At 47.6% G+C, this 27,470-nt stretch overlaps 1 protein-coding gene across 1 annotated transcript in view; it reads left to right on the top strand.

Annotated features, from left to right (window-relative positions):
- LOC137422373 (angiopoietin-2) overlaps window positions 1-27,470 on the top strand; it is a 256,544-nt gene that overhangs the window by 120,150 nt on the left and 108,924 nt on the right. The window contains exon 3 of the mRNA XM_068109125.2: window positions 12,566-12,715. Within this exon, the coding sequence (XP_067965226.1) occupies window positions 12,566-12,715 (150 nt within the window). The remainder of the gene's footprint in view (window positions 1-12,565; window positions 12,716-27,470) is intronic.

The following is a 27,470-nucleotide window of genomic DNA, read 5'->3' as shown; positions in this document are numbered from 1 at the left end:
TCATCTCTCCTCCCCCCACTCCCCACCCCACCCCCCCTTTGGCAGAGTAAATTTTCATTAATCTACATATTGCGTATGCAAAACTTATAACTTCAGACAGCTCCCCACATAAGTAATATATAGATGGTCCCTTTACGTTTTCATGATAGTTGTATACTGTGACCTACATCCAGTGCAACTAACGAAAGGAACTTGTCCAATATTGCAAACTCCACCTTGAGGCCAGGATTCCCCACAGAGGGGAACAGACCGTGCTCGGTGAGGCCGCAGGTGCCTGACCCCAGCTCTTAGCGGGACTTGGACCCCCTTGGTGGTCGAAGGGACCCCTTGCTACGCGAGGTCAAGACCCACAAACGGCTCACTTCCTGCCACAAGGGTCGTGTGTCATCGCCTTCACTACCAGCCATCCTTCTTCTCCCGCAGGCCTTCAGTAGTGTTGGGACCAATGCAAAATAGTGCGGCTCTTTTGAAATCCGCTTAACCCTGACCAACCCTCGACAGCCGCCATGGAATACATGGACACTTTAATAAATACAACCTGTCAAAATGTCCTTTTAGTGATAGACCGGACTGTCCACCAGATCAACACTTGTCTTATCAACATTTCTTATTCCTATGAATAAGGTTAAGTCATTTCGAGAAAAGAATGAGACAATTCTATAATTCATTCCTTTAGCATCATGGGCTCATGATGGGATGGCAGAGGTAGTGGCTCAATACCGTTAAAGACTGGGCAGAATCCTAAAGAATATCAAGGCGGTCAAACCAATCCGCTCTTACAATATACAAGTAGGAAGTTTGAGTTAAACCCACAAACATATCCATGATAAGTTAAAATTCCCCTTCTACCGCCACCACAAGATTGGCATGCTCTATGATAGAATTCTCTGTCAGTGCATCAACAGGATGGAAGTTTGGAGTCATATCAGATTCCCTCAGCATTGGAATTTTTACGAGTGTTGTTTTTCGTTCCTTTCCCACTTTTATCTTCCTCTGTTCAGCGCTTCTTTCTTTTCATCCAATTTTCATCACTCTGGGAGGTGGCATCAGGACTGTGCGGCGGCTGCACAAGCCTGTCTGAGTAACACCATAAGGGTGCCCTGATGCCCGGTGGGTTCTGGCAGAGATCCGTGTTTGCCTTTTGTGAGGTCAAAGGGTCTCAGTTGTCTGCCGTGGAACACACAGCATGGCGCGGCGAGGCATGTCAATTATTCCTCTCCAAGCCATGCGGCCAGACGCATTCCAAAGCGAGTTTCAGTGTTCGGTGGGGGTGTGGGGATTGGATGGTGTGTTGTGGGGGAAGAAAGGCAAACAGACACCAGACGAATCCCTATTTGCCCTCACTTACGGCAGTAACGTGGAACTCCATACCGGTCAGGCCTTGGGCCAACATTTGCCGTAAGCTATTACCATCGGATTTCTAATAAACACCATTTCAGGTCTCCCTTACCAAAACGGCAATGATTTATACCTTAGTCACTTGGGTTGCAGAACTTATTTTGATTGGAATCCTCTCAATGGCTGGAGAGTGAAATACCCTTGAGTACCACCCATCCAGTTTGTTGTGATCCAATCAGTCCTGAAATATTATTGTCACTAAATCTCGATTCTGCTTCTTGGCCCTTGTCTTGAGCCGCTCTTCAGTAAGTAAATATATCAATATGCTCAACATTGAGAAGGCATAACCAAGAGATGAAATAATGTAAAGCCATCTCAAAGATGCCACTTGAGTGAGTCCCTCCGGTCCAATACATGAAATGCCCAGGAGAGGTAAATGCTGCTCAGGATCACAGTTCACGTGGTCCATCATTAGCAAGAAAACTTCCATTTTCGTGTCATTTTAAGAACAGCTGCCTTTGTTTAAGCTCCCCACCAACCACAACCTCCAAAAAGTAAAAACAAGGCACGTGTGACTTATATATTCGTATTTGTCGGAGAATAAGTCCAAGTTTCCAAAACACCATATTTCTAGTGCTAGCAAGTGCAATGCGCTGAGACCTTTTAATCTTGTAGAAGTGAATAATGCTTTGGTCTTTTTGGAACATCGTTAATAGTTTATTAATCTCATATTGAAAGACTGGCGGTATCAGGGGATGGCTGGTTAGGCATTTAAAAAAAAAATTTTTTTTTTTGTTACAAAGTCGAGGGTCATTGAAGACCACGGATGAAGGATCTCATCGGACCTCAAGGAGTACACTCTTTCAGCGACAAATCAGGTTGGCTGAATTGAACCAGGTGCCGGTCGGTGCAGGGACCACCCGCCATATTGTCAAACACAAGGCCGCAGTGATCTCCTTGATGGACAAAACAGGGCCACCGTTAAGGGTGAAATATGAATATAATGATGTATATATATATATATATATATATATATATATATATATATATATGTATATATATTATTATTATGATATATTATTATATTATATATATTATATTATATATATTATATTATTATATATTATATATATGTATATTATATTATATATTATATTATTATATATTATATTGAGTGGCGTGCTGATGAGGAGGGGAGTGTCGTTGAAGCTGAAGGGAAAGATGTATGCTGCATGTGTGAGAAGTGTTATGATTTATGGGAGCGAGACATGGGTAATGAACGTAGAGCAGCAACGAAGGCTGTAAAGGGTGGAAATGTGAATGGTTCGGTGGATGTGCGGAGTATCGTTGAGAGAGAGGAAGACAAATGATGAATTACGAAAGATGATGGGAATTTCGCCTGTGATTGATGCTGTGAATAGGAACAGGTTGAGATGGTTTTGTCATGTGTTGAGGAAGGATGAAAGTGACTGGTTGAGAAGAGTGAAGGAAATGAAATTTTTTTTTTTTTTTTTTTGGATACTGAATCGAGGCTCGTGAAAGAGCTAACATTTACTTCACAAACAAATCAACCAGACAAACAAAACACACAAAAAGAGGGAGCGGAAAACAAGATGGGGAGAGAAGGGGAAGCACACAAACACAACATTTGAGAGCAGGGAGATGTGTGGAAGGGAGAGGGCTTGGGGGAAGGAGGCGTGGGAAGGGGGGGTGGGGGGGTGGAAGGAGAAGTATAAAACACAAGGACACCAAGGACTTCCAGGACAGAAGTTGGTATTTCAAAAAAGTGGAATTGGGGTGAAATTAGCGGGGGTAGAAAAGATCAAGGTTTTGGATGGGGGAAGATAAGAGATGGTGGTGAACAGCAGTTTCAAAGACCTGGAGGGTGGAGTGGGATTGAAGAGAGTGAGGGAGTTTGTTCCAGAGGCGGGAGAAGAGAGGAATGAAGGAGTGAAGGTGAGCAGAGACTCTTGATTTTGGCAGTTTGACCATAAGAGGGAATGTAGAAGGAAGTAGAGGATGGGGAAGACCGAGAAAGACTTGGCTAAAGATGGTGGAAGAAGAAATGCGGGCAAGGGGGTTAACAAGGGGAGATGCAGAAAATAGGGCAAAATGGAGAAGATTATCTTGGGGACCGCAAGGCTAACCCCCGCTCTAGCAGGGAAAATGGCCTTAAAATGCATGTTGTTGTTGTGTGTGTGTATTATTATATATTATTATAAGATAAAAAATATACATATAAAAAAGGGCAAAATATTAAAGAATGACGTTTCATCCAAAGAGTGTCTGGTGACCCTGCAGCCACAAAAATTGTGGATTATTCCGCGATCCTGCTGGTTTATTTAGAAGCCCAACCATCGAGTCGCGGCATGATGACGTAATGTTGAGGGGGTGAAACCGAGACAGAAACCACTCAAGGGAATGAGAAATAAGGGGTAGCCAAGAAGGAAACACAACAGAACAAGCAATTCACGTTCCAATAAAATAAATCGTGGAAAGCACATGCCTTATAATTTACAATTCCCCGTCCAAAGCGACCGTTGGAAAGTACATGTTGAAATGGTGGAAGGACAGGGTTAGATTTTGGACCCAACGTCGTGCGGCCCAGCCAGAGATTTTGTTTACGTTTTTATGAAGTAGCCGCAGAGAGATTATATATTGAACTTGTTGGCTCTGGAGGTTTGCACATGAACATTGGTTTTTGAATGCACACCTGATGTCAATTATCTCTGGCATAATTTACCATTACCCTGACAAAACAAGGTACAGTTTCATTGTTTCGCTGTGAGACTCGTGTATGCTTCATCTACCTGTACATACACTTATAAATCCATTATCCTGCATGTATGTCTGGCTGTCCTTGTGAGCATCCACCGTGCACAACTTGCGTGTGGAAACAGCACTTTATATATAACGTTTGACTGGAGTGTATTTGTTTTATTCAAGAGAGTGCTGTTTTGCCTCCAGCTGGAGGGCACAGCATGCATGTTGGTGGCAGGCTCAGATATATGTGTGTTGCTTCTATTTCTTGATGAGTGTGCATTTTCGTCACGTGACTTTGTGTACAGAGTAAGAATGTCTTGAGACTATTGCAATGAACTGCAATTATGTGATAAGTTAACATGTTGAGTTCATATTGTTGTGGATATGAGGACTGCATATATTTTTTTTTATTGTGTGCTGTATGATTGTTATTATTGTTGTTGTGCTGTGCCTCCTGCCTCCGGAGCTGTGTAAGATCAAAAGGGCGTCCCATAGTCCACAAGCATACACGTCAGCCAATCATAGGATATTCATGTTCGATAGTTATATCTTATTCTGTGTTTTAAGATAAGGCTGTGTCTCCCATTAATTGAAATACTCCATTGCACCAGTGAGAGAGAATAGATCCCCTTCCATTCCCATCCCCAAAAATCCCCATTTCCTTCACATCCCCCCTTTCGTGATTGCCGACCCTCGATTGCCATATTACATCCCCTCTCGTCATTGCTGAGCCTCGATTCCCAATCACCTCCCCTCCAATAACCGCCATTGACCACGAGGCTCGAGTCAGGGAAGAAAGGCGTGTCTCCACCTCGTCAGAGGAGGGGAGGGGCGCGCCCGCCCGTCGTCGTCCGGGGCGGAGCCCGAGGGTCGTGCGACCAGCCAGGGCCGAGGTGAGCGCCCCGATGGGCGTGTCCAAAGCGCCGGGGGCGTGATCGCTGGGGGGCGCTATAAAAGGGCGCAACCGGAAGTGGAGGAGGAGAAGAAGAAAGAGAGATGCACTCTGGGTTGGTCGGAGAAAGAGAGAGAGAGGAGGAGTTGGTCGCACCGAGAAAGAGAGAGAGAAGAGTTGGTCTGAGTCGGTTGCAAAAGGAGGGTCAGTGGTCACAGTTGGTTGCGGTGGTGAGGAGTCGGTGGTGAAAAGCGAGTGAGACAAGTCCTGGGAACGCAGCGGACGGAGGCCACAGCCGCAAGACCACCCAACCGCCAAAGGGGGCCTGAACGGCGGTTTGGAGCAGGGCCAAAGAGGAACGGCGGCTGCTGAACGCGCCGGTTGTGCTGCGGGACCCCCCCTTGGACCTCTCCCTCTCCCTCCAGCCATCCACCTTCTGCCATTCCTGGCATCCCCTGCGTGAGTCAGCGTTCTGTTTGTTCTGTCCTGGGATAAGTTAAGCCTGTAGGTAAGCTAAATTTGCACTGTGTCACCTGCGTCTTATGTGTTGTAAATAAAACTTGATTGCTCCTTTTTGCTTGTGTGTGTAAATAATAAAACCCATTACTCGTCTGTACGTCTTCTCGTTTTATTCCTTTTCCTCTTTGCATTCGTCGTTTTTGTCTTTTCCCCTCATTGAGCAGCTGCGGTGCGATCCGGCCAAAGTCTGGGTGAATCGGGTGAGTTTTGTTAGGTCGCGGTTTTAAACCACCGCTCGGTCTATAACATCCTAACCGCGATCTATAACAATTGGTGTCGGGGAGTGAGATCGACCCGGAGCGCGCTTCACGCGCTCAAAATTATAAAGTACGAAATTTGTTTTGTTTTAAAGGAAGAGCCGAATTTTGAAATCGCGCCATGGCTGTCCAAGGCGACGGGATGCCGGTGGGAGAGATAGAGGGGTTAGAAGTAACCCAGGACTTCGGGGAAGAAAGGGAGGAGGAAAATGGCAATGTGGTTGCGGGAATTTCAGGTGCACAAAATGGCGCTCTAGCGCACGTGATTACAGCGGCGCCACATTTAGCCACGCCCATGGTCGCGGTAGTCGAACCGGAGATGCCAATGGATTTGAACCTTTTTTTTATACAAATGAAGGCCCTTATGGCCCAGAATAGTGAGCGATTGGAGGGCCGGATGGATGCTCAGAGTGAGCAATTGGGGGTAATGGGGAACCGGATGGATGCTCAGAGTGAGCAATTGGGGGTAATGGGGAACCGGATGGATGCTCAGGGTGAGCGATTGGAGGGCCAAATGGGGGTAATGAGGGACGAAGCGAGGGGTACTGGTGAGGGGTTAGACAGGAAATTTGGGAAGTTAGACAATAATTTTGAGGGGTTAGACAACGGGATAAAAGAGGTAAAGAATGGGTTAACGGGGGTGGAAAACAGAATGGCTGCCCAGGAGAATCAGTTAGAGGGGGTGAAAAATGGGTTAATGGGGTTAGAAAATAGGATGGAGGACAAATTGCGGGAAATAGGGGAACAATCCGCCCGGGAAATCGAACAGATGGGGAACCAGATGGAGGAAATACGACGAGGGGTGAGTGAGGAGGTCTCGGGGCTACGAGAGGAAGTAAAGCGAGGCGAAAAGCGTATAGAGAAAGAAGTGAGGAATAATACGGCTAAGTTACAAGGGGGAATAGAAGATCTGACGGAGGAGGTGGAGCAGCTGACAGAGGGACAAACTAAGTTAGTGGAGCAGGTTCAAAAGAACACTGCGGTACTAGGAGGGTTAAAGGCGACACAAAAAGAAATTAAAAACGAATTAATAGCGACGCAGAGGCAATGTCAGATGGTACGGGAGGAACTGACAATGAGGGTGGAAGAGGTGACAGAAGCAATGGAGACGAAGGACCGGGAGGTAAGGACGCACGTAGAAACGGTCACGGTAGCCTTAGAGGACGAACTTGAGGAGACGCACCGAGAAATAAAAGAGGTTAAACAAAAACTAGAGGAAGTGGGAGAAGAGGTGAGTGAAATTAAGAAGGGACGAACAGAAACTAAGAGAGAAATCCGGGAGGAGGTGATGGAATGTGTACAAGGTCTGTGTTCAAATCATGATGTGATGCTCACTAACCAAATAAAGAGTTTGCAGGTGGCAAAGGAGTTGCGGAGACAAAGTACGGAGGTGAGTGGCAATGTATATGATGTGAGGAAAGCTTCAGTCGGCTTGGGGATTGGTTTGGATCCGGGTGTTCGTGAAAGGCCGTTGGTGAGGTGTGCGACAGGTCTGGTGTGCGAAAAAAGAGGTGTGCGAGAATGTCCGACCATGGGGTGTGTGAGGAAAAAGTGCACGCCGAGGAGTGAGTGTGCCGTCAGGAGTGAGCCGGTCGTAGCGCGTGTGCGAGGGAGCACAGGGAAGCGCGGTGTGGTGAGTGTTACGGAGGAAGTAACGAAAAAGTGTGCGCGAGAGGATGCGCGAGAAAGGTGTGTAACGGACGGGTGCATGGGGAAAGCGCATGCTGTCAAGAGTAAGGGTGAGTGCGCGACCGAGAGTGGAGGTGAGAGTAGTGAGAGTGAAACGGAACGTGAGTTGGTTGTGGCAGGTGAGCGAGGATGTACACCTGGAATAGAAGGATGCACACCTGGAATGGTAGAGCGTGAGTGGGAATGCACGCTGGAATTGGTAGTGAGACACGTGGTTGGGTGTGCGGGTGAGAGCACACCTGTGATTGTCACAAAGGAGGTGACCGAGAAAGGGGCGCGAAGAGGTGTATTGGTGAGGTGTGCGAGCGACGAATGTGTGCCAAGGTGTTCGGTGGTCAGGTGTGTGACCAAGTCGATGGGCGGAGTGAGTGTACCTGGGTGTGTAAGGAAAGGTACGAGGAGAATGGGAATGGCTGCATGTATGAGCACGAAAGGGGTAGCGTATGCATGTAAGCCTGCAGGTGAGGCGTCGACGATAACAGGGTTAAAGGTTAGGTCGACTTTTGGCCGAATCGGGCCCTCGGACGTGCCGGGCTTCGCGTGCCGCGAGAACCAGCGGAGATCCGAGCCACGGCGGGTTCGAAAGGACCGCCGTGCGCGATCCACGCTGGGCCTCGCGTGGAGCGGCCGCGTCCGGGCTCCACTAGGCGGAGCGGGCAGCCCGATAGGAAGGGTCGTCATGGCGACCACTTTCTATTGAGACGTGCCGGCAGGTCGAGATCGGGACATTGGATGGCTCCACGCCGAAGTGGTGCATGGGATCTCGGCCCGGGTAAGCCTCCGTCCCTGCCCCGAATGCGGGACGTATCCAGCCGCTGGCACAAAACGACCCGCGTTCATTGCTCGGCTGTACGAAGCCGGGCTGTAGATGTGAATTGGCGCACCGAGAGGATGTAATAAGTAGACGGGTGATGGTGGTAGTGATAGTGATTTAAAACGAAATTTAGAAAAGTGAATAGAATTGGCAGTAAATGGAAAATTTTTGAATTGTTGGATTTGGACGAGCGAAATTGGTAGTGAGAGACCCCCGATGTGGTGGGATGGCAAATCCACCATCCCTCACAAGGTGGGGGCAAAGGAGCAATAGCTTATGGGGTGTATGGCAGTGAAAACTAGCCCGGGTGGGTTAGGATATGGTGTGTAGGGATCTAGCGAAGATGACCTTAGGTAACGTTAAGTTTAGTTAGTGATTGATACCTGTAGTGGGGACGCAGGTAGTTTAGTGTGGATGATAATGACGTGGGAGCGCAATAGTTTAAAGGGACGACTGGGAAGCGCAAGTTTCAGAGGGGAGTAGTTAGCTGAGATGATGCCGTGCGTGTGAGGATTGAACAGGTGAGAATGGAACAGGTGTGATTGCACAGGTGTGCAACTGAACAGGTGTGTGGAGCAGTGAATGAGTGAGTGATGGTGATGTGTGTTGCGTTGACCAACTGGTCCAGAAAGAGGAGGAGGGTGCAGGTGGCACCAGGTAGGATTGCACAGGTGTGCAACGACAGGTGAATGAAAGACAGGGGTATGGAATAAATGGTATGGAGTATTGGAATGGATGGTCGTGGAGTGAGTAGGGTGGAAATTGTGGAGTGGAGTGGATGGTGCGAAGGTGTGAATGGGGGAAGAGTGGACCCCCATCACGGATACCCGGGGCGGGTAGTGTAAGTGTTAGGTAGAGGGTATAGGTAAATTGTAGTTGGATATTGGCATCTGTGGTGCGGGTGACAGAATGGTATGTGGATGGGTGCGTTGGTGTTGTGGAAATGGCTGGGCGTGTAGCCTGTTAGTGTGTGTAGTTGGTTTGGGCACTCCACCACTGTAAGGATGTCGGCCAGGTGAGGCCGCAGGTGGGCTCTGGGAGCCGGTAGTAGTTGTGTGGATGGGGCCCGAGGATCCGGAGGACGGACCCGGGTAGCCCAGTGCCAGAGGGCACCATGGGGTGACAGAGCCAGGAGAGGGGCTGCCCCCAGTTAGATAGGTTAGGGTGAGGAGCTAGGTAAGCTCGGGTGGCAACTACAGTGGTGGAGGTGTGCAGGTGGGTAGACCTGTTGGGAGAGCTACACGTCGTGGCCCAGAAATTGTGCGAGGGCACCGGGAGATGAATCGGGGGAGTGAGACCCCAAATTGAAAAGCACCACAGTTTGGCCAATGGGAATTGGTTTTTAGAACCCATAGTGTAAGAGGGCCAATGGTTTGGCCGGAGAAAGACCCCGGGTAGTGTAAAGTGTGTTAAAGTCATTTAGAAAATAGTTAGGATGAAGGATCTCCTCGCACCATCTGCATCCACTCACCTGAGGTGACAGGTACTCCACACCATGCCATGTTTTGATTATTTTTTATGATGCAAATGTTTGGATTGTGAGACGCATCATGACGTGGGTGTGACATTGTGCTTTGATGTTCCATCTCTGCCTCCTTATGAGGATTGATGATGAATTGATGATGGCAAATTTTTGAAGTAGAGGGATTGTGGAGACGAATTTGATATAGGGGAAATATGGGGAAGACGTGACAGTAGTGACGAATTGGTAATGTGTAGGTTTTGTACATATGGGGTAAGGGCAAGGGTGGGCTCGGTAACAGGGGGGTGACGTACGGTAGGGACGAGCTTTCTCACTTCGCCCTCCATACGCATTTCGCCTTGCATTGCCCTTTTTGATGTGTACCCTTGAGACCTTACCCCTCGCTCATCTGTCTTGTCCCCCCTTTTTGTCTCCCACATGAGGACCTGAGCGCCGTTGGGCGCCGAGGGGAGCGTGCGTGGGTCGGCCATTGTGCGCCCGAAATTCCCAGAACCAGCTGTCTGCATCGATGCACCACATTATGGACCACATGTCTGTGGCCGAGCACCACCTATGGACCCCATGGGTTGGGGCATGGCCCCTCTGCTGGAACCGGCCATGAGGGCCCGAAATCTTGCTGGCGGACCTTGGCCACAGGGCACCGATGCCCCACAGGTGAACCACACTAGTCGGCCCTGTGGGCCATAAATAAAATAAATAAGGACACATTGGGCACACTTTATTGAAAATAGGCCGCCAGTAAGCAAAGCAAAATGAAAATGACAACATCTGGAAGACAAATAATAATCACCAGCAGAGGGAGCCGAAGAGCAAGAGACACCTGCAGGGTTAGGGGTTGTTGAATTTATTTTATTGATGAACAGTGGTGACTGCACTGATTGGTGCTTGAGGGTGTTGGTGCGTTATAGGTGCTTTCATGGTGCATTGATGCAGAGCAGACTGTCCTCCCCCCAGAAAGAACAATTACAGGTCCTGGGTTAGTTTTGTAAATAAAAGCAGAGTCATTGTAAATAATGCTCCCCACCGTCAGTGTATAGTTTGAAGACCATTCCGCAATTCGGTTAACTGTGGGCGAAAGTCTGTTAGGCAGGGTGCAATGGAGCAGCGGGACACATTTATTTATGTTTAAACTGTCGCACTCAGGGTCAGGTTAAAAATAGAGGGAACTACACCTACGTGTCACGCTAAAGCTAAAAGTTGTAGGCCCGGGACGTGCCTAAGAGGAGGAGAGTGCAGTGTTGTGGATATGAGGACTGCATATATTTTTTTTTATTGTGTGCTGTATGATTGTTATTATTGTTGTTGTGCTGTGCCTCCTGCCTCCGGAGCTGTGTAAGATCAAAAGGGCGTCCCATAGTCCACAAGCATACACGTCAGCCAATCATAGGATATTCATGTTCGATAGTTATATCTTATTCTGTGTTTTAAGATAAGGCTGTGTCTCCCATTAATTGAAATACTCCATTGCACCAGTGAGAGAGAATAGATCCCCTTCCATTCCCATCCCCAAAAATCCCCATTTCCTTCACATCCCCCCTTTCGTGATTGCCGACCCTCGATTGCCATATTACATCCCCTCTCGTCATTGCTGAGCCTCGATTCCCAATCACCTCCCCTCCAATAACCGCCATTGACCACGAGGCTCGAGTCAGGGAAGAAAGGCGTGTCTCCACCTCGTCAGAGGAGGGGAGGGGCGCGCCCGCCCGTCGTCGTCCGGGGCGGAGCCCGAGGGTCGTGCGACCAGCCAGGGCCGAGGTGAGCGCCCCGATGGGCGTGTCCAAAGCGCCGGGGGCGTGATCGCTGGGGGGCGCTATAAAAGGGCGCAACCGGAAGTGGAGGAGGAGAAGAAGAAAGAGAGATGCACTCTGGGTTGGTCGGAGAAAGAGAGAGAGAGGAGGAGTTGGTCGCACCGAGAAAGAGAGAGAGAAGAGTTGGTCTGAGTCGGTTGCAAAAGGAGGGTCAGTGGTCACAGTTGGTTGCGGTGGTGAGGAGTCGGTGGTGAAAAGCGAGTGAGACAAGTCCTGGGAACGCAGCGGACGGAGGCCACAGCCGCAAGACCACCCAACCGCCAAAGGGGGCCTGAACGGCGGTTTGGAGCAGGGCCAAAGAGGAACGGCGGCTGCTGAACGCGCCGGTTGTGCTGCGGGACCCCCCCTTGGACCTCTCCCTCTCCCTCCAGCCATCCACCTTCTGCCATTCCTGGCATCCCCCGCGTGAGTCAGCGTTCTGTTTGTTCTGTCCTGGGATAAGTTAAGCCTGTAGGTAAGCTAAATTTGCACTGTGTCACCTGCGTCTTATGTGTTGTAAATAAAACTTGATTGCTCCTTTTTGCTTGTGTGTGTAAATAATAAAACCCATTACTCGTCTGTACGTCTTCTCGTTTTATTCCTTTTCCTCTTTGCATTCGTCGTTTTTGTCTTTTCCCCTCATTGAGCAGCTGCGGTGCGATCCGGCCAAAGTCTGGGTGAATCGGGTGAGTTTTGTTAGGTCGCGGTTTTAAACCACCGCTCGGTCTATAACATCCTAACCGCGATCTATAACAATATATTGGTTGTGATCCTGTGGTGTGTGTGTGTGTGTGTGTGTGTGTGTGTGTGTGTGTGTGTGTGTGTGTGTGTGTGTGTGTGTGTGTGTGTGTGTGTGTGTGTATGTGTAAGGTGATACCTTATTGAATGACAAATAATTGTGTCTGTTTGAGTACATTGAGTGTGATTTTGCTGTGATAGATGTGTTTGAGAGAAAGGGGAAAGTGCTGTGTGTGGCTGAAGTTAAATATCCTGAAAGTGTGTGTGATATTTGTTGCCCCACAGTTGGAGAGAGCCATGCAGGAAGCAGATCAACAACAGGTCTGGAAGGCGGGTTCAGGCCCCAACCCCACTGTGGCCATGTTGGAACTGAGCACCAACTTGCTGACCCAGACGGCCGAGCAGACCCGCAAGCTCTCTGCCATGGAGGGACAGGTGATGCAGGTCATGGGGGCATGATCCTTATATGGAGCTTGAAATGACTCATTTACCTGTCAAGTTATGGGGTTCCAACTAATTTATCATGAACCCAACACATTTACCTGTGAAGTCACAAAGCCATAATGCAGAGCAGAATGAGCATGCCATGATAGTCCAGACATGTCAGGATTTCCATGAAGGTTTTTTTTTTTTTTTTTTGGATACAGAGTCGAGGCTCGTGAAAGAGCTAACATTTATCAAACAAACAAATCAAACAAACAAGTAAACAAAGTATATAAAAATGGGAGCGGTCGACAAGATGGGGAGAGAAGGGGAGGAAGCACACAAACATAACATTTGAGGGCAGGGACATCGGGAGATGTGTGGGAGGCAGAGGGCCTGGGGGGAGGCAGGATGGTATAAAACGCAAGGACACCAAGGACTTCCAGGAAAGAAGACAAAAGTCACCTCAAAAAAGTGGATTTGGGGTGAAATTAGCGGGGGTAGAAAAGATCAAGGTTTTGGATTGGGGAAGATAAGAGATGGTGGTGAACAGCCGTTTTAAAGACCTGGAGGGAGGAGTGGGATTGAAGAGAGTGAGGGAGTTTGTTCCAGAGGCGGGAGAAAAGAGGAATGAAGGAGTGAAGGTGAGCAGAGAGTCTTGATTTTGGCAGTTTAACCATAAGAGGGTTGCAGGCAGATCTTGTGCGACCTGCAGGAATATTTGGGGGACAGAGCCCAGAGAGGGCTGGGGGAGCAAGGCCGGAGAGGAGTCGGTAGAAGACGGAAAGACCACCAACCTGCCTGCGGTGAGTGAGTGAAAGGCCCTCGGAGATAGCGTCATCGCGGGAGATTCCAATGATTCTGAACGCTTTGGTTTCAACAGCGTGAAGACGAGCTAGGTGCGAGGCAGGAGCACCGGCCCATAGGGGAGAGCTAAGAGCAGTTTAATATTCATGTCAACGGTGACAAGAATACTTCGTTTTTGAAAGTTTCATATAGCCTCAAAACTCCTCCAGAAACCTGTAATAAAACATCGTGTTGTGCCTTCTTTGATGAGATGGTATGCCACCATGTCCCACTTTGGTATCATGATTTAACCTTGGGATTGGGTTCCAGTTGTTGTGGTGAACCTGCAAAACCACCATAAGTCAGGAAAGGAATTTGTAATTTGTTCAGGATTCCGGGTATAACTCGCCTTATATTAAAAGACACCGTCGGATGTTTAACCCCTTCCAGAAATAATTTCTAGCAGACAGGAAACCCGGCTTAACATCTATTCAGATGGATAGCACACTTTGTGATGTAACACCCTGCCCGTGAAGCACTAATCCGACTGTTTGTAGTCAGCTCGGGTAGGAATCGAACCCGGAATTTTGGTCAGTTTAAAATGAGATGCCAAAATCGCTTGAGTTTGCATCATTGAGTGAGCGAGTTTGCAGGTTTTGCAGCAGGTGCTTCAAACTACAAACTTCTACATCTATATTTCGATGATTTGCAGATGTTTGATCGACAATATTCACCAATGCGTGCAACAACTAGTATGAAAGTTTCAAAAGACTTCAAACTTTCATTTACTAGGAAGTAACTTATTTTCCATTCCAATCTATGAAATCAACAGGAAGTGGATCAAGGTATGTGTGTGGGAAAGAAGGAAAAGCTAACATTTCTGGCATTATAACCCTTTGTTGGAGTAAGTTTCATCAGCTTGTCCTTGCTTTCCACGGTTGTTGGCATACCTCGATCGACGTCTTGTTTATTTCATGCATTGTTCTATTTGTCTGCCAATGCCAAATGACACTTGCCTTCACCAACAAGACTAGTTTTTCATTACATCTGCATTTCATTACGTCTTACAGAGAAGAAGGACGGAAGATGCTCCTATTTGTTTGTCTGTCTGTTTGTCTGTTTGCAGGATATCCCAAAAAGTTATCGCCGGATTCGGACGAAACTTGTTCAACAGGTTGCGTTAGGGTTAGGGTTAGGGTTGTTAGGGTTAGGGTTAGGGTTGTTAGGGTTAGGGTTAGGGTTGTTAGGGTTAGGGTTAGGATTAGGGTTAGGGTTGTTAGGGTTAGGGTTAGGGTTGTTAGGGTTAGGGTTAGATTTAGGGTTAGGGTTGTTCAGGTTAGGGTTAGGGTTGTTAGGGTTAGGTTTAGGGTTGTTAGGGTTAGGGTTGTTAGGGTTAGGGTTAGGGTTGTTAGGGTTAGGGTTAGGGTTAGGTTTAGGGTTATGGTTGTTCGGGTTAGGGTTTGGGTTGTTAGGGTTAGGATTAGGTTTAGGGTTGTTAGGATTAGGGTTAGGGTTATTAGGATTAGGGTTAGAGGACAAAATGATTAGATTTTGGTGAAGATTCTAATTTGAATCTTGATACTAGAATTTTTAAAGTGATTCTTCACCCATGAGAGATGGGGCCAAAAACGATGTGTCGCACGATATCTCAAAAAGTTATAGATGGATTATGACAAAACTAGGTGGATACGTCAGTTAGGTGACAAGCCGAAGCCGATTCGATTTTGATTAAGGTCCACATGCAGATCCGGCATATCAGTGGGATGCAAAACATAAACTTTACATCCTGGCAGAGGTATGCGCTCTACCGTGTGCCTGTCTAGTTCTATTTGCTATTCCATCCTCCATTACTTAACTTGCAGACATCTTGATTTTCAGCACTTGCATTAAAACAGGAAACGCATGTTTATGGATACTGACGACCAACACTATCAAGACAAATTCCCTCAAAAAAATGTAATCTATCCACATTACCCTTGCTTTCATTTTTAAAAATCCACGTTCAATTGGATTCCCCCTTGGATAAATTGTTCAGGAATTAGGATTGGCTTCAGCTAAACAAGAGATACACTCGGCTACCTAGAAACAAGCGATTATGGGTATTTGTGTTGCCAAGAATGAGACATGCTGTTAAAAGGCAACGGTATTTTCATGGATGTCTTAACATCCACTTCCTACAAATCATATTAAGCTTAATAGATCTGGAACATCTTTATTTCTTCCACAATAAACAGATGGGGAAAATGATGTCACTTCATGTTTTGTGTCCTGTATATCAAGATCATTCAATTACGACACGCTTGCAGATTTTCTTTGCACATCTGATATTTATTTTATGAGGCATTTACTTTAAGAGAAAACTCAGACCGTGACATTGATCTGGCATGATGTGGTGCCCAACGTTCTGACTAAAGGGGTGAATGGCATTTCTCAGGATTTGCTCTTTCCACCCAGTCTTTGTGTAAAGTAGGGCTAGTCAACACAAAATGTGTGAAATTTTTCTTCTAAGTGCCCCAATTGCACACCACTGCAGCAATGCAAGGGTTCACTATTTTCCACGCTGAGCTGAAACCCAAACTGGCAACCTTTGCAGGAAGTAGTATCTAACGAAAAAAGAAAAGCATAATAAACTAGGACGGCACTCGGTAGAGCCCAGGCTGAACAGTTTACATTTTGTAGGCCACTGATAGACCGACATTCAGCCCCTCAGTCACATGAAATAGAGTTGTTAGTATACTTGGTTGAAGCACCTTTTGCAGCAATGACTGCTACGAGACTTTTTGGGTTGGTCTCTACCAGCTTTGCACAGTGAGATGGTGAAAAAAAAGCCCATTCTTCATGTGAAAATTGCTCTGCCAAGTTTGATGGGGATCGTCGATGGATTTCAATCTTAAAGTCTCACCATAAATGGTCAATTGGGTTCAAGTCAGAACTTTGACTGAGCCACTCAATAACATTTATTTTCTTTTTATTCAGCCACTCCAGTGTGGCTTTTGCTTTGTGTTTCAGATAATTGTCCAGCTGAAATGTGAATCTCATACACATTTTCAGATTAATGAATGACTCAAGCAGGTTTTAATCATAGGATTCTCCTGTACTTTGAACCATCCATTGTCCTTTCTATCCTGATGAGCTTGCCAGTCTCTGCTGATGAAAATCAGCCCCATAATATGATGCTGCCACCACCATGCTTGACAGTAGGGGTGGTGTTGGCTGGGTGATGTGCAGTGTCAGGCTAGTTAGGCTTGCCTTTCGGCAGGATATCTCAAAAAGTTTATGGCTGTATTTGGACAAAAGTTGGTGGATAGGTTGGGTGTATGACAAGGACGAATTGGTTATATTTTGGTGAACATCCGTATGCAATAATTTGTTTGAAGTGTTTCTTCAAAATTTAGAGATCGGGCCAAAAACTATGAAAAAAAACATGAAATTAAAAAATGTAATGGATAGGTTATTGCAAAACTTGATGGATAAGTTGGATAGGTGACAAGAAGAAGCTGATTAGATTTTGGTTCAGGTCTGGATTCGGATCCGGCCGAATCAGTGGGATACAAAACGTAAACTGTTCAGTCCTGCGGAGGTATGCGCTCTACAGAGAGCTGTTTTAGTTTTTAATGTAAATACGTCAAAAGTTATAAAATAAAACTTTTGTTTACATTCTAATGGGTTACAAGGCAATGCCAAGAGGCTAAGTTTATGATGATTCAAAGTCGCAGACAAACGTTAAGGTGTGGATGTAGAACTTATAAAGCAAAGTAAAAACAAACAATGATTGTTACGTAGATGTTCCTCCATCCTCCATTGCCCAATAATTGTGCTATATGACACAATATATACGATACGAGACCTTCGGTGGTGGAGGTAAAACAATTGATTTTTCAAAATGCAAACAGGATTACACTAGAACGGCACTCAGTTGCTAGAACGGCACTCGGCATGCCTCCGCCAGGTGAACAGTTTACGTTTTGTATCCTAGAATAGACCAGAAAATCACAATACAGAATACATTTAATCGAAATCATCCGTCCACAACTTTTTGAGATATCCTGCTGGATATCGTTTTTGCCCGATCTCCCAATGATGAAGAATCACTTTTAAAAATTTACGAGCCGCATCCGGATCCAGATCTCTACCAAAATTGAATCGATTCTTCCTTGTCACACACACAACCTGTCCACCAAGGTTCCTCCAAATCCGTCCATAACGTTTTGAGATATCCTGCTATATGTTGGTTTTAGCCCTATCTCTCAATGGTGAAGAATCACCGAAACAATTAAATAATTCTCATATCCGAATCAATATTCAGATCTTCACCAAAATCGAATCGAATCGTCCTTGTCAGACACACAACCTCTCTGCCAAATTTCGTCCGAATCCGTCCATAACTTTTTGATATCTCTTGTTCACAAACAAACAGACAGACAGACAGGGATGAAAACATAACCTCCATCCACCTTTGGCGGTGGAGGTAAACAGCACCAAGCATTGCTGGGTACACCTGCTTGTAATGAATAACCAAATATAATTACTAATTATAATGCAGATGCCAGCTGGGGAATCTAAAGAATAAGGGGTATGGACAAAAATCAATTGTGGACAAATGGATTTATAGGAAAATAAATAATAGGAGGCATCAAGTGGTGAGAGTGGGATAATCAGCAGCACTCAGAGTGCTACAGTGGATACGGGTGGGGGAGCCCTTTGGGCGTTCAAGGCAAACAGCGCTGCAGTGGTGGTACTGCCTCGTAGTCAAAAGCTGGGAGAGAGTCATGAGAGCATCCACGACAGCTGCAGTGGGGACAGGTGGGAGGGCCCTGAGAGCAATGGCAGTGTGTAAAACAGCATAGTCAATTTGCAGACTGGTGAAAAAAGATGGAAACATAGCCGAACCTAAACCACCACCACTTCATTTGAGCCCCATGTCGACTGAGCACGTGTTTATGGGCTCCACAGCTGTGAGATGAACAAACTGCAAGAGCTGAACTGACATGTACGTCTTTGCACATTGAATATATGGAAAAGGCTTTTGAACATATATATATATATATATATATATATATATATATACACAAAGAATTAAGTTAAGCACCCCTACACAACGAATTAAGGTAAGCACCCCCTAATATATATTCTTTGTGTATATGTATACATTGGCATATATTCTAAGGTATGTGAGATCAAATAATGATTGGTATGACATTAGCAATTATCCATTGATGAAATTGAGTGATCAAAGTGAAAAAAAGTGATTGGTTGAGTCAGTGATCCGATCACGTGGGTCCTACACACGTTATTGACGCAAAGATCGCTAGAGGTCTTCTCAGAACAATGACTGTACGTTAGAAAACATAAACGTCATCCACACTGTCCGTGATGGACCTATAGCTCCATACTTAAATTGAGGTGAAAATATGCCTAAAATTCCCAAAAAATTTCACCTTAAATTATTCAGAATAAAATATTGAAAACGGCATGATTGTTATGTTTTTATGTGACCATAATATCACTTCTCCAGAAAATATAGCAATATCATGGGTATATTACACTGTTTTGACGACAACAAACTTGTAATGTGCGAGGTTGTAAAAAAACGGGGGGGGTGCTTAACTTAATTCTTTGTGTATATATATATATATATATATATATATATATATATATATATATATATATATATATATATATATCAGTCATTATGCGACTTCATACCATCAGTGGGGAACCACCAGTAAGGTGTCCCATACAGCTAATGCTGGCGGACATACGTGGTGATGACATAATGACGTTCGCTCATTAGGTTGGAGCACCAAATTACAGATACTAATATGTATATATATATATATATATATATTTATATGTATGTATATTGTTACGTTTGTAGGGGGTAGGCAATACCTTAGTCCAGGTAGAGTGTATAGATTAGGATGCTCCGACTGTCATGAAAAAGAAGAAACCTCGATGTATAATAAGTAGGAAATTTGTGTGGACCGTATGTTGTGGAAGAGCTTATATCTTCGTCCCCATGAGAGGGGTGGGGTTTGTTAATTAGCGAGGGATTATGGGTAAATTAATTCCTTGTATGTAATTGGCTCTGTAATATTTTCCTTTGTTCCTTATGACATCGCACTACACACCATAGACAAGCCAATCAATCGACACCATAATTAATTACACTAATTAAAAAACAACCAGAAACCAGGCATCAAGCACTACCACTGATAACACCGACTTGGTGAGCAGAGAGTCACTGGCAGGGCCATGAGCCATGCCCCGAAGAGCAGTGATTGGTCCAGGATTTGATTGGCACAGGGACTGGTGAGATGGGAGTTCATATATATATATAAAATCATATTAAATATCAATTTTCCTTATTGTGTGCAAGTAGGGGAATAGAAAAAAAAATTGATTTCTTCAAAATGTCAACAACATCACCGGGCAACGACGGGTACTCCTGCTCCTGCTAGTATACTCCTTCCGTTGAACTTGGGGCCGACTCAGAAGAAGACCTTTGTTGGTCGAAAGCTTGTCGACAATTAAAGATCGACGTCCTGAAGCTACGTCCGCGTCTTATTTAATCTAACGATTATTTATTCAATGCAAATGAGACGCCCTGCTCGTACTGTGGAGTTTCTACTATTTCTTACAGTTATATATATATATATATATATATATATATATATATATATATATATATATATATATATATGTATGTGAAGGAGCTGTGGCTCCCACGTCGATCGAAAGAATGGACGCGACAAAAAGCTTGAATTCATCTGAGCTGCTTTATTAGAATCAAACACTCAGGCACTCTGGGAAAAACGTTTTACGGTCGGCAATATATATCTATTCCGCCAGGGGGTTTGCCCAGGCCTGGCGCCAGGGGGCGTGGCCCCGCGGGCCGGCTGCGGCCTGGCAAGCCGAGGGCGAGCCTGCCCGGGCGTCCCGACCGAGGCCTGGCAAGTCGAGCGCGGGCCTGCCCGGGCGTCCTGGACGAGCCCGGCCTGGTGATCGCTCCGCGTCCTTGATAGGTGCAAGGCGATTGTGTAACCCCAGCGGCAGCCGCTACACACATCCCCCCAGAATCGACTTGCACCGGCAGGGTCAACTTGAGGGGGGTCCTGATGACCCGGCCGAAGCGACCCCTGGTGGGTCGTGGGAGGGGGTCCGGTGAGGTGGTGGGCGGTCGAGTGGGGGGCACCGTGGACGGGGGGCGGCCTCGCCGCGGCGGGAGGGCCACCCGTGGTGGGTGGTCGACGTCCACGTGCGCCGGCTTGAGGCGGTCCACTGCAATCCGGTCCGACCTGCCGCCGATGTCGATGACGAACGACTTGTCGTCCCGTCGCAGCACCCGGAAGGGCCCGTCGTACGGCGGCTGGAGTGGCCGCCGATGTGCGTCGTGACGCACAAAAACATACTCCGCGGTGCGGAGTGCTGGGGGGACGTAGGACTGGGGGTCACCGTGGTGGGATGTCGGCACGGGGGCAAACCGTCGGGCGGCCTCCTGGAGGTCCGAGCGCTGGCGAGCTGCGGACCAGGGGCTGGTAGCGTCGGGCACGAATTCGCCCGGGACGCGTAGCACCTGGCCATAGACCAGCTCGGCGGTGGATGCCTGGAGGTCCTCCTTGGGGGCCGTGCGAAGGCCCAAAAGGACCCACGGCAGCCGGTCGGCCCAACCGCCGTCTTGAAGGCCGGCCATGAGCGCGGCCTTCATGGAGCGGTGGAATCGCTCGCACAACCCGTTTGCTTGGGGGTGGTAGGCCGTAGTACGGTGGAGCTTGACCCCCAGGTTGCGGGCGACCGCGCCCCACAGCTCGGAGGTGAACTGTGGTCCGCGGTCTGACGAGATGTCCGCCGGTGCGCCGAAGCGGGCGACCCAGGTGGCGATGAAGGCCTGCGCCACGTCGGCGGTGGTGGTGGAGACGAGGGGAACGGCCTCCGGCCACCTGGTGGTCCTGTCCACCATGGTGAGCAGGTGTGTGAACCCTCGTGATGGGGGAAGGGGGCCCACCAGATCCACGTTGACGTGGTCGAAACGTCGTTCGGGCACGGTGAAAGGTGCCAGCGGGGCCTGGGTGTGTCGGTGGACCTTGGCCCGTTGGCAGGCGGTGCAGGCGCTGGTCCAATCGCGGACGTCCCGACGAAGGCCGTGCCAGACGAAACGCGCCGACACCAGCTTCTGGGAAGCTTTCCGGCCCGGGTGGGAAAGGCCGTGGAGGGAGGCGAAGATGCGGCGTTGCCAGGTGACGGGCACGATGGGGCGAGGCCGGCCTTGGGAGACGTCGCAGAGCAGGACAGTGTCCGCGCAGGGGATGTCGGCCAGGCGGAGGCCCGTGTCCGCCGCCCGGAGGGCTTGCACCGTGGTGTCGGTGGTTTGGTCCGCCGCCATGAGCGCAAAATCCACGCCCAGGTGGACCGCGTTCGCGCTGGCCCGGGAAAGACAGTCGGCCACGGCGTTGTTTTTGCCGGCGACGTGCCGGATGTCCGTGGTAAACTCCGACACGGCGGAGAGGTGGCGCTGTTGGCGGGCCGACCATGGCTCCGTGACCTTGGCCATGGCGTAAACCAACGGCTTGTGGTCGACGAACGCCGTGAAAGGTCGGCCCTCCAGGAGGTGGCGGAAATGGCGGACGGCCAGGTGTAGACCGAGGAGCTCCCGGTCAAACGTGCTGTATTTGAGCTCGTTCGGCCGGAGCTGCCGGCTGAAAAAAGCGAGTGGCTGCCAAACCCCGTTCACCCATTGCTCATGTACGGCGCCCACCGCGTAGTCGGAGGCATCCGTGGTGAGGGCGATGGGAGCGTTGAGCACCGGGTGAGCGAGCAGTGTTGCGTCGGCGAGGGCCCGCTTTGAGCTTTGGAAGGCCGCATCCATTGCTGCGGACCAGGCGATGTCGTGCTTGGCCGGCTTGCCCCGGAGGGCTTCGTAGAGGGGCCGCATGAGTTGAGCAGCGCGGGGCACGAAGCGGTGATAAAAATTCACCATTCCCAGGAATTCCTGCAGGGCCTTTATGGTGCGGGTACGCGGGAAAGTGGTGATGGCCTCGACCTTGCTTGGCAGCGGCACAGCCCCGTTCTTGGTGATGTGGTGGCCCAAAAAATCAACGGCCGTCGTGCCGAAGTGGCATTTGGCCGGGTTGACGATGAGGCCGTGCTCGCTGAGGCGCCCGAACAGTGTTCGGAGGTGGAGGAGGTGCTCGGCCCGGGACGTGCTGGCGACGAGGATGTCGTCCAGGTAAACGAAAAGGAACGGCAGGTCACGCAGCATGCCGTCCATCAAGCGCTGGAACGCCTGAGCCGCGTTCTTGAGACCAAACGGCATCCGCAAGAACTCGAATAAGCCGAACGGCGTGATGACTGCCGTTTTAGGGACGTCGGCCGCCCTGACAGGTACCTGGTGATATCCCCGTATGAGATCAATTTTTGAAAAAATGACCCGTCCCGCCAGACGGGCGGAGAAGTCTTGGATATGCGGGATCGGGTACCTGTCGGGTGTTGTAGCGTCATTAAGACGGCGGTAGTCGCCACACGGGCGCCATCCACCCCCCGGCTTTGGCACGATGTGCAGTGGCGAGGCCCACGCGCTATCGGAGCGCCGCACGATGCCGAGGTGCTCCAACGCGTCGAATTCGGCCTTCGCAACGGCAAGCTTGGCTGGGTCGAGGCGGCGGGCCCTGGCGTAGACCGGCGGGCCCGTGGTTGGTATGTGGTGCTCGATCCCATGCCGTACTGCGACGGCCGAAAACGTCGGCCGCGTGAGGGCCGGGAACTCCGCGAGCAGGCGAGCAAACTCGTTCGCCGCCGGGACGGTGCATGCCAGCTCGGTCGGCGCGGAGCTGCTCAATGTGCATACCAGGGAGCTGAAGGTTTCAGCGTTGATTAAACGACGCCGTTGGACGTCCACCAGCAGTCCGTGTGCGCAGAGGAAGTCGGCGCCGAGCAGAGCCATGGGCACGTTGGCGGTTACAAACGTCCAAGCGAAGCGTTGGCCGCCGAAGCAGAGGGTGACGTTGCGCGGGCCGAAGGTGCGGATAGTCGATCCGTTGGCCGCAACCAAGGAGGGGCCGCAAACCGCGGATTGCCTGTCCTGGTCAGAGGCGGGCATGACGCTCACTTGGGCGCCGGTGTCGCACAGGAAGCGCCGTCCGGACGCTTTATCCGTGATGAACAGTAAGTTGCCCGTGTGACTGTGGCCGGCGCTCATGGCAGGTAATGAACGCCGGCCTGGCCGTTTCCCGACCCGCCGAAGGTGCACGGGGGTCGGCATGTCCGGGCCTTCTGTCCGAACCTGGCATGATAGGAACACCACGCTTGGTCGGGTGGAGGCTTCGGACGTCGTGCTGAACGTGGTCGGCTCGGTATAGCGGCCGCCAATTGCGTCGGCAGTTCGGCCGTCGAACGCGCCGGGTGCTCGGGCGCCATGGATGGTGCATCAGGCGGCGGCGGGTCCCATGTCGCCGCTGCGATGCGCTGTCCCGCGGCGGAGATTTTGTCGGCTTCTCTGGCAAGGGCCCGGGGATCTGTGATCGTCGTGCTTGCCAGGGCGAGGCGTACCGGGTTAGGCAGCTGACGGAGGAACAGCTCCCGGAACAGGAATGCCGGAGAGTGCTCGCCGAGCAGCGAAAGCATGTAGTCCATTCGCTCGGAAGGGCGCGTGTCGCCGAGCTCCGGCAAATCGAGCAGGCGCCGTGCGCGTTCCGCCGCTGGGAGGGCGAAAGCATCGAGGAGAAGCTTCTTAATCGCGCCGTATTTGTCCGCGGCTGGCGGGCTCTCGAGGAGGCTCAGGGCGCGGGCTGCGGTGGCTGAACCGAGCGCAGCGACCACGTGGTGGAAGCGGGTGTCGTCCGCCGTGATGCCCCGCAGGGCGAACAGGGACTCCGCTTGTGCGAACCAAACCGCCGCGTGAGCCTCCCAGAAGGTAGGCAGTTTAAGGGCGACTGCCGTGTCCATGTCGGTAGGTCACCAATGAAGGAGCTGTGGCTCCCACGTCGATCGAAAGAATGGACGCGACAAAAAGCTTGAATTCATCTGAGCTGCTTTATTAGAATCAAACACTCAGGCACTCTGGGAAAAACGTTTTACGGTCGGCAATATATATCTATTCCGCCAGGGGGTTTGCCCAGGCCTGGCGCCAGGGGGCGTGGCCCCGCGGGCCGGCTGCGGCCTGGCAAGCCGAGGGCGAGCCTGCCCGGGCGTCCCGACCGAGGCCTGGCAAGTCGAGCGCGGGCCTGCCCGGGCGTCCTGGACGAGCCCGGCCTGGTGATCGCTCCGCGTCCTTGATAGGTGCAAGGCGATTGTGTAACCCCAGCGGCAGCCGCTACATATGTATGTATATATATATATATATATATATATATATATATATATATATATATATATATATATATATATATATATATGTATGTATGTATATATATATATATATATGTATGTATGTATATATATATATATATATATATATATATATATGTATGTATATATATATATATATAAGTAGTGTAATAATGTTGCTTCTGGGACACCTCCGTTTAACATGGGAAATCCCTATCTAATGTCATTTACCCCCTTGTCTTTTTCAAAAATCATAAACACCTCTATTTCTCCCACCCTCATCTTTATGAACCTTTTGTCTGTAGTACCTATCCTTAATGTTGTTCATTAGACCACTCAAACACTACAAATATTTGTTTTCTCTTATAGACCTATCATCCTTCTTCTACATATCATCTGGCAGATTAATCTTTGACCCACTCAAACATTGACCCATTCACTTCCATATTAATTCTTTCCCTCCCTCATTGCCCCTAAACACCTATATTTCTCTCACCCTGTTCTTTACGAACCTTCTAACCTTTTGACATGTTATCCTTATTCATTAGACCACTTAAACACCTGTGATCCTTCTGACCTCATGGACCTTTTAACCTTTTACTCTTAATATCATCTGGTGAATATAACCCACTCAAACAACGACCCTACAAATATTTGTTTATGCGTGGGAAATAATTTAATTCTCCTACAACTCTCTTCACCATCTAATATATTAACAAAAAATATGTTTGAGTTTGGTTCTTTATTAAGATATTTTAACTGAGCTAAGATAAAATGGTAAACCTCCCTCAATGTTCTTGCTTGAGCGCCTCCAGTGCCACATACCATTTTTAAATTAAAGTATATATTTTCCTGACAACCATCAAAGTTTTCCGTCCACTCAAAAATATTTCCATCTTTTTTACCCAATTCACCGGTATTTAAATTAATTCTCTTATTTGTTTTGTGAACTTTTTTACCAGTTGCCTTTTCAATTATACCTATTTGATATTTTTCACATTCATTATGTTTTCCATTTATATACCAAGGTTGATTACACCTCCACTCTTTAGTCTGGTTGATACTTGGTTCTATCATTTATATAATAGTAAAAAAGGCGGCGGTAGCCCGTTAAAATCCCCAACCCCCCCCCCCCCCCTTTTTAACTTATCACTTATATATATCTTATCACTTATATATACCTTATCACTTATATATATATCTTATCACTTATATACTTATATAACCATAAGGGAGACTATCAATTCCATTTTCTAAAATAAACCTCTTATCATCAAAAGCCCCCAATGCTTTCTTATTTATCTCTTCTGAATATAATTGATGTTTATAACTTCTTATTCCATTAATCTTTCTAAACTCTTCTTTCTTTGTTGTTAAACAGTTATAATAATCCTTAAAGTTTATTGTTTCTTTAATAACATTTTTCTTTACACCTTTTAACTTCTTATCAGTCTTTTCAACGTTATTCACAATGTATTTATAAGCATAAGCCTTTGACCTCAATCCCACAAATTCACTCATAACATTTCCTCCTAATTCATCCTTGAACTTTCCAATCACCTTTTTATTTTTAGAAGAGAACAACTCACTCTCTGGACTGTAATTACTCGTGTCATAGATATTAATGTCTCTTTTCATGTCTGAATAAACATCGTTGGTATTAATTTTCAAAATAAAACTATCTGTATCCATATAAAGTAGATTAACATCATTTTGATATTTCTTCCTCAAGTTATTATAAAAGTAATCATACATTAATGACTTTGATAAATCAAGAATTGTTGTTCCAATATAAATAGGTTTGTTCATTTCAATACTCTCTTTAATCAAATGGATCGCACAAAAGTTCTCAGTAAAGACCTCAGCTCGAGTAAAACTCGGTCTATTAATTAATTTTGATGCTTGTTCCCAAGATGTTGATAGTCTGATATTTTGTCTTTTCCTCACATTCTCCATAGTCTTACCAAAGACCGCATTATTCATCAATTTATAAAAGTCTTTCTCAAAATCTGTTTTTGACTCTGTTCTTCTTTGTGTATTAAAATCAATGTACCCCTTTAACCAATGACTTTGATTGAACTTTAGAACCCTATGGATCTTCTCTACTCTTAGACCTTTTGATAAATATTGTCGCAAATTTCTTTGGTGTAGAACATAATTTTTCTTGTTATATAATGTAGTAAGTAATTTTTCTGTTGATTCACCTATATCAAACGATCGTTGATAATCACTCAACCATTCTTTCTTTGGACTTGCTTTCTCACAAGCAAATGGGAGATCTTTGTGTAGGTTATGGAGTTCCTCTGGATATTTTAAATCAATTTCAAAATAATAACCAACTTTTTCTTCATCCAATTCTTTTTGTGTAGAGATACATACATCTTGTAAAACGTTTTTGTAGTCTTTTTCCTTTACCCATCTAAGTTTTCCATAAGGAAGAGCCTGAGACATTGCCCAGCCATACAGGTTGTTCGCGTCATAGTACATCAAGTAAGAACTCTCTTTCGTTGGATCATAATTTGGAAGATATTTGTTATTTGCTTTTGCGTATCTACTCGAGCAGACTTGTGAAATTCCACCTCTTTTTGCCTTTTCAATCATCAAAAGCATATCAACATCGGTTATCAAATCCAAATCTTGTTTTGTCATTTTCAACATC

The sequence above is a fragment of the Myxine glutinosa genome, chromosome 2 (assembly GCF_964187855.1).
Source record: "Myxine glutinosa chromosome 2, kmMyxGlut1.1, whole genome shotgun sequence".
Lineage (NCBI taxonomy): Eukaryota > Metazoa > Chordata > Myxini > Myxiniformes > Myxinidae > Myxine > Myxine glutinosa.
Note: the sequence above shows the minus strand (reverse complement) of the source record. Positions and strands in the feature narration are given on the sequence as shown.